The 8,300-nt window shown below is 31.9% G+C and overlaps 1 protein-coding gene across 1 annotated transcript; it reads left to right on the top strand.

Moving 5' to 3' along the window:
- Positions 1–4,384: 4,384 nt before the first annotated feature.
- On the top strand, positions 4,385–4,861 carry LOC139882721 (uncharacterized). The gene is made up of 2 exons (XM_071866999.1): positions 4,385–4,523; positions 4,572–4,861. Exons 1-2 carry the CDS (start codon positions 4,385–4,387, stop codon positions 4,859–4,861), a joined length of 429 nt encoding a protein of 142 aa, XP_071723100.1.
- The last annotated feature ends 3,439 nt before the right edge of the window (positions 4,862–8,300 follow it).

Genomic DNA, 8,300 nt, shown 5'->3' with positions numbered 1-8,300 from the left:
ATTAGTTTCTATTTCACATATAGGTATTAGTGGTTTCGTTAATTCATTAAGTTAGTCTTAAGAAGCTGTAATCGTTTTCTCACACGTAAGATTTTGATTTTTTTATAGAATATGTACATGAAAATCAAATAGTGAAAGAAAAATAAATTTCAAGAATGTTTTGAACTAACCAATAATCATATTTGCTTCATTGATTTTTTTTTTTATATATGGACAATTGAAAACAACAGGCTAAGACTTGATTGAACCGATCTACCCTAATAATTTAAATATGATCAGTCATATCTCATACTACTTCCGTCCCAAACTAGATGTAAATTTTTACATACAAATATTATATGTAAAAATTTACATCTAATTTAAGACGGAGATAGTATATTATTAGTTAATTTCATAGATAAGTAAAAGTATATTCAAAAGACTTTTTAACTTTTTTTTTTTTTTTTGTCATACTATCAATTTATGATTGTTTAAAATAAAAAAATATTAAAATTTTAAAGTTGTAAAGTTCCATATCAAATTTGTTCATTCAATTGCCTCAGATACTACATTAGTTTGTTTTAACTTCTAGGCTTAAACACGTGAAGTAATTAGTTCGTTTACCAATTCTCTTTTAACAATTGTATTACACATGCAGGTGCATATAATCTCTGACAAAGCGGAGTTTCCGGAGAGAAAAAGTAATAAGCCACAACGATCAAAACTCACCCTTAGAGTCCTCTCTTAATTATTTTATTGAGCTTAGTAGCCGATCGTTTCAATTGCGTTATAAAATATTATTTTCGTATTTAAAATAGATGACGTATTTATTTTTATTTATTAAAAAATTAATATATTTTTTTTTCGCGCGTTAAAAATATTTTTTTATTTTTTTTGTCTTTTGTATTCCGAATCCTCATTACTAATGGAATCGAAATGATCTCTAGATTGATCAGAGGATCCTTTCAATTGGCCAGAATCCCTTACTTGAACGAAACTAGATCTAATCATTATTATTATTTAGATATATATAAAATGAAAGTGTCAAATATTATATACCGAGATATTATATAGTTTATTATATCAATTTTTTTTTAATTTATAATATTTCTAAAATCCATTTGATACATTGATAAATTCAAATCAACTTATTATTTCATAGAATCAACCGTGACTGATCTAATTTTTATCAAAACAACAACACATGTATTTATCGTCTATGGGCTTACAACTCCCCCCCGGATGGATGACACGCGATTTGCAGCTAAGATCACATTGGGCATCTTGAAATGTTTGGGAACATAAAGTGTCTGGATAGCAAGTCACTCCCTCTGGCTTTATTTCTCTTATTGCGCCTACAATATTGTAATGTAAGCTATATTAAATAACAAATTATTTGGTAAAAAAACACTCATATTCTTTCAAGACGTTTAAATATTTCAAAATTATATACTCATAATAATGGTTCTTAAATTTAAATTAAATAGATAATTCATTGCTTTTTTTTTGTAAAATATGTATACAAAATAAAATTTGATTGAGATATAGACTTACAGACTGAAGGAGTGGACACGCCAATGATAACAAACAAGAGAATGACAAAGAATTTAAGTCCCATATTTTTTTTTCCAGACTTATTATTGAAAGAATAGTTAAAGATGAAGATGAAGATATTAGATGTATTACTTTTGCAAAATTGTACTATCATTTTATGAGCAAGGAGCCGATTTCTTTAAGGACAAAAATCAGGGAGATTTTACAAATCTAATATTTCCTTTTGTTGGTCAAAGAATCTTTTTTATATTGAGATAAAAATCAGAAAATTATCTTAAGATCTTATTTTTCCATTTAAAAAAAGATAAAAATGTTTAACTCCCTCACGTTGCACAGGATAAAGTATTAAATTTTTTTTATTGTTATGAAAATATCGAGAAATTTATCCATATATAACTATTCATGATATATAATCTTTTCAAAAATTGGGACTAATTTTTTGTTTTTTCAAAAAATACTTACAACTTTTTCATAATAATAAAGAGTTTTTAATGATTATTTTGCATCGGTTTGAAACCGATTATTAATTTGACCAAAAGACAAAAAATATAAAATATTTATTTATGAAGTCAACCATACGTGTAAGAATGTAGTATTCAATGTCGGCACACTATTATAGTTAATTTTCACTTTTGAATAGAATGTTAAAAATAATAAAATGTGGAGTCTAAAAACATATGTTGAAATAATTTGAATACTAAGCTCGTCACTTTATTAAACATGACTACATGAGTCTTCTATTATTATTATTATTATTATTATTATTATTATTATTATTATTATTATTATTATTATTATTATTATTATTATTATTATTATTATTATATAGATATTCATATACATTTATCGGAAAAAAAAGGTTGCTATTTTTTTTCTTGGATGAAAAAAAAAGATTGCTATTTTTTTTCTTGGATGAAAAAAAAAGATTTCTATTTTTTTCATTAGAGTTATAAATCAATTTAACTCTAAAATTTTGTTTAATATTTAAACAGATATAATAAAAAATATGACAGGATAAAATATGTAATTTTCAATTTTATTATTTTTATTTTATAAATTAATATTATAATTTGTTTTATATATTAAAAATAATCAACAAATGTGGCTCAGGTTCAATTAAGAAAACACTTAAAATATCACCACTAATACTATAACATAATAATATTATCATTAATTTCAAAAAAATAATAATATATCATTAAATAGTGATGAATTAATATTATTTTAATAAAAAAAATATTATTAAACTGATAAGAACAGATTCTGATTGCGTTTTTTCTCAGTTAGTTTGGTTTGCGATGTCGTCCACGGTGATCTCTGATGCGGTTCCTATGAGTTCGAGTGGAGATGTTTCTGTTGATGTGATGGGTGGTTTAGGGGTTTCTAAAATTAACTCTTTTGTGGGTGTGATTCCGGTCAGGAAACCATGAAATAGTCTGTTTGGTTTGAATAGGGCTAGATCTACTACGAACACGTTAAGGTATATACCTCCTGTTGTAGAAAATGGGGAGAAATTTGTTAGGATCAAAGCTGAGGAAGTTATTTCTGAGGTGGAGAAATGGCAATTTGCTCTGATTGGTTTTGTTTATGGGGATAACCCATGATTTATCAAGCTGAAATCATTCCTGATGAATAGATGGGGCGATTTTGGTTTATTGAATGTTCATCTGGTGAAAGAGAATCTATTCTTACTGAATTTTAGTTTTGAGGAGGCGAAGGTTCAGGCGTTGACTGGGGGTTTTCTTTCATTCAACAATCGTCCTTTGCTATTGAAGAGTGGAAGGCTGCAATGGATTTTAATATGGATGAAGTTGATAAGGTGCCGATTTGGATTAAACTGCCACTATTGCCGCTAGTTTTTTGGAGGGAGGATTTTCTGAGTAAGATAGGAAGCGTGTTGTGTAAGCCCTTGATAGCACAACAGATTACAAGCAGTCAGTCAAGATTGGGATATGCTAGAATCTCAGTGTTAATGGATGTTGTTGGACCTTTCCCTGACAAGGTTCGAATAGCTAATGATAGAGATGGACAGTTTTTTCAAAAAGTTGAGTATGAATGGATTTCATTCGTATGCGAAAAATACAAGAATCCTAATCATTTGACTGAGAAGTGTAGGGTGAAGTTTGCTCAAATATGGAGTAAAAAGGAGATCTCTGTTACTGATGTGGCCAATATTGAGGTTCCTGTACATGAAGAGATCAATACCTCTGTTCCTGTTATAGATGAAGTAACTTGATGTAGCAGTGAATCTTTTGGAGGATGAGAACATAGAGGTTGAGAGCTCTAAATTCCCTTCACTTGTCGAGACTATTAAATGGACACACGTTGGTCCTAAGAAGAAGAATCAAGCTTCTAAAGGAAAGAGGAAGGTAATTGTTTCAGTTCAGAGTGTGTAGAATGGTCTAATAGTGCAGACACGATCAATGATAGTAGGGGATGACATTTGTAGTTCATCTCAATCTATGCAGAATGGTACTGAAAACCCTATGACAGTTTTGGCCAAGAAGTCTGTACCTGATCGACTCCTTGAAAAGGGATGATAGTCGAAAGTTGGAATATAAGGGGGCTCAATTCCCCCTTAAAATAGTCAGAGATAAGGCAATTGATTGTTGGAAAGAATTTAATTGCCTTGGATATACTTGAAACTCGTGTGCTAGTAGATAATATAGAAAGAGTATGGAAAGGTGTTAAAATTAGGAATTGGAAGTTAGTTCATAATTCTGCTAATCATTATAATGGTAGAATTTGGATAGTTTATGATTATGATAAAGTGAAATTGGTGGAAACTCAAACAAGTTCTCAGTGGATACATTGCAAGCTAGTGGTGGGTAGTAATGAGTTCAACTGAATTATGGTTTATGGATTGAATGAAGCTAGGGATAGGAATGAATTGTGGCATGATCTTAGATTGTTAGAGCAGCAGATATATGGGTCGTGGATTGTACATGGAGATTTCAACGCAATGGTTAGGAGCACTGATAAAATTAGAGGTGATCCATTAGTTCCTAGAGATACCTAGAAGTTTGAGCAATGTATAGTCGATATAGGGCTTATCGAAAACACAAATCAAGGGTGTCAATATACATGGTCTAACTATCAAGATGTTGAGGATAGAATCGGATGTAAGTTGGATAGAAGCTTAATTAATGTAAGTTGTAGTGAAGTGTTTCCAGGAGTGTATACTGAAGTGTTGGAACCAGGCGTATCAGACCATTCACCTGTTATTATTCATTTGAGAGCATTTGTTCGTGGGTCTCGGAAACCGTTTCGATTCTTCAATATGTGGATGACGTACCCTGGTTATAATGATTTACTAGCTGGAGTTTAGAATCAATTTATTCTAGAAAATCCGATATTCTCCTTGTGGAAGAAACTTAAGCTAGTGAGGAAGGAGTTGTAGAAATTAAATCGCCGTGAATTCTCGTTCATATCAGAGAGAGTGGAACAACTAAAGTTGATAGTGAAGACTGTTCAAAGTAACTTGCAACTAGATCCGATGAATGCTGTGTTACAAGATAAAGATGAAGAGAGAGCCATGGTGGTAGAACTAAAGAATGTCTTGGAACAAGAAAAGAGCTTTTATTGCCAGAAAGCTAGTATAGATTGGATAAAACATGGGGACGCTAACACTTCCTTCTTTCACAAGTCAATGAAGATTTAGAATGTACGTAATGCCATTACTTTTCTTAAACTGTCTACTGGGATTATTTGCTCTGATTAGGAAATGATTAGTGTACATATGATCGAGTTTTATAAAAAATGATTGGGCTCTAATATATCTCGATCTGCTTTTGCTAATCATGAAGTATTCTTGAGAGGCTCGGTGGTTACTGAAGAGCAGTGTAGGTGCCTGGTTATGGAGGTTTCAAATAGGGAGGTTAAGGAAGTATTATGGAAGATTGATTCCAATAAGGCAATTGGTATTGACGGCTTTAATGCTCATCTTTATAAGAAGAATTGGACGGTGCTTGACGAGGAATTCACTAGAGCTATTTTATATTTTTTCAGAAGTGGCAGAATTGCAAAGTAGTTTAGTGCTACGCTGCTAACCATTATATCGAAGTGTGCAGATCCTCAGGGGTTGAAGGACTACAGGCCAATAGCTTGTTGCACTGTTCTCTACAAGGTTATTTCGAAGATATTGACAGCTAGATTCGCGAGCATATGGCCTGATTTGATCAATCCTCAACAGTCGGGGTTTGTAAAAGGGTGTTCTATCACGGATAATATTCTTGTTGCACATGAAGTAGTGAGGGGGTATAACAAGAATTTGAGAAGCTAGCAGTGTACATTCAAAATTGATCTACGAAAAGCGTACGACTCAATGAATTGGGATTTCATCGAAGAGGTCTTGTTATGTTATCAATTTCTAGCAAAATTTATTTCCTGGATTATTGCGTGTACAAAGAATGTGTTCTATTCTTTAATGATTAATGGGTCTGTTGAAGGGTACTTTGCTGGGAGGAAGGGTGTTAGACAAGGTGATCCTATTTCTCCCTTATTATTCATCTTAGTTATGGAATACTTATCTCGTTCTTTGAAGTGTCCTCCTAGTTTCTTTAAGTTTCATCGTGGATGTGGGAACTTAAATATAAATCACCTTCGTTTCACTGATGATCTGATGTTATTTTGCCATGGAGATATTGCTTCTGTTAATTGGTTGCTTGGATGTGTTAAAGAGTTTTCCGCTGTTTATGGGCTATGCATGAATGAGGAGAAGAACTTTATTTTTATGAGTGGAGGTGAGTACAGAGATAAGGAGTGCATTCTGAGTGCTAGTGGTTTTGCTATTAGACAGATGTCTATGAAGTACTTGGGAGTACCATTAATCTCATCTAGACTAAGAATTGAACATTGTCTGGAGTCAATTGAAAGAGTATCATGCAAATTAGGATGTTGGGCAACGAAAGCATTGTCGTATGCTGGTCGTTTGACGCTAATCTAGTATGTTTTATGCAACATGCATGTATATTGGTGTTTGGCGTTTTGTTCCTAGAAGCAGTGATAAAGATGATTGATAGCAAGTGCAGGTCCTTCTTTTGGACTGGTGCAGAGGAATTCTAGTAAGAGCCCTATATCTTGGAAGAATGCCCAAGATGGAAGGTGGATTGGGGATTTTCAATCTAGAATGTTGGAATAAAGCTGCTGTCGGCAAACAGGCTTGGAAAGTGTTATGTGAAAAAACCTCTTTATGGGCTATATGGGTGATTCAAAACCGCTTATCGAAGATGAGTTATTGGGGAGTTCGAAAGCCACCTGACTCGAGTACACCGTGGAGCAATTTGTTAAAATTGCATTATGTTTTCAAGCCGTTTTACCAATATAAGTTGGGAAGAAATTCACAAGCCTCGTTTTAGTTTGACCCCTGGATGAAAGGGAAGGTTGTGCTGGATGTTTTTCATGATATTGTTATTAATGATTCTAGAATCAAAAGAGAAGCTAAAATCAGTGATGTATGGAAGGACGAGACGTGGCAACTTCCTAGTCCTATTACCCCTAAAATTGCATATGCTTGGGCATTGATTTGTTCTGTATAGATTTCTGATAATTCAAAGGATATGATCGTGTGGTCTGCTGCATCTACGGGCCAGTACTCAATTTCGTCTGGTTATGAGGTCATTAGAGAGCATTTTATGAGAGTTCTCTGGTCTAATCTGGTATGGAGTAAAAACTTGATTCCAAGACATAGTATGATATTATGGTTAGCCATAATCGTCTTGCTGTCAAAACTAGAATGTTTAAGTGGGGTATTAGTAGTGATGCTATCTGCGTATTTTGTGGCCTATGTCAGGAGTCCATTGATCATATATTCTTTGACTGTTCTTTCTCAAAAGCAATGTGGCTGGCTGTTATGCCTTATTGTGAAATTAGGAGGAATTCGAAGAGATGGAAGTGGGAATTGGCTTGGTTCATTCGCAGAGCAACTGCGAAATCGAAGCTAGCAGTTTTAAGAAGAATAATGTTTGCAACTGTGGTGTATTATTTGTGGCGAGAAAGGAACAATATCATTTTTCGAGGGAAGCATGGTAGTACTGGTCATGTTAAGATACAAATTCGAGCTGCAGTGTTGTTAACTGCAGATGTTGCTAATTGTACAATTATAGAATTATTGAATGTCCGGAGATAGATACATTGTTTGTGAGTTTTAAGAGGTTGTAGGTTGTATACTTTCGGGCAATTTGTCTTTTGGTTAATAAAAATTTATTTTGACCAAGAAAATAAATATATTATTTGAATAATTTATTATGGTATTTTTATAACAAATTAATCGTTTACTCTTCTAATTTTTCCAGGTTCGTGGATCAGTTTCTAATGGTCGCATTGCTTATATCGTTTATAACTCACAATAATAATAAATTAATTATAGAATTTAACTCTAAAATAGTATAAGATATATTTATATATATGTCCGTTTTAATTAGGAATAATAAGATAGAATGTAGTAAGATTTTAATTAGAAATAAGAGTTTAATTAAAAAGTTGGAAAAAAATATTATATATCGTAATTTGATTAGAAATAACTTTTTAAGAATAATAAATAAAAAATCAATGTGTCAAATACGGAAACCATCACTTATTTTTCTTTCTCTCTTTTAATTTTTAGAATATATGATTTCCTCTTTTAATTTTATAAAATATATAGTTTCCTTTTCTGATTATTAAACACGAAAATATGTTAAAAATTTAATTGTAGTATAATTTCTTTTTTTAAAAATAAAAACAAAACCTATTAACCATGCAACTTAACTAAATTACGATACAGGAAA

The sequence above is a fragment of the Rutidosis leptorrhynchoides genome, unplaced genomic scaffold, assembly GCF_046630445.1.
Source record: "Rutidosis leptorrhynchoides isolate AG116_Rl617_1_P2 unplaced genomic scaffold, CSIRO_AGI_Rlap_v1 contig30, whole genome shotgun sequence".
Taxonomy (NCBI): Eukaryota; Viridiplantae; Streptophyta; class Magnoliopsida; order Asterales; family Asteraceae; genus Rutidosis; species Rutidosis leptorrhynchoides.
Note: the sequence above shows the minus strand (reverse complement) of the source record. Positions and strands in the feature narration are given on the sequence as shown.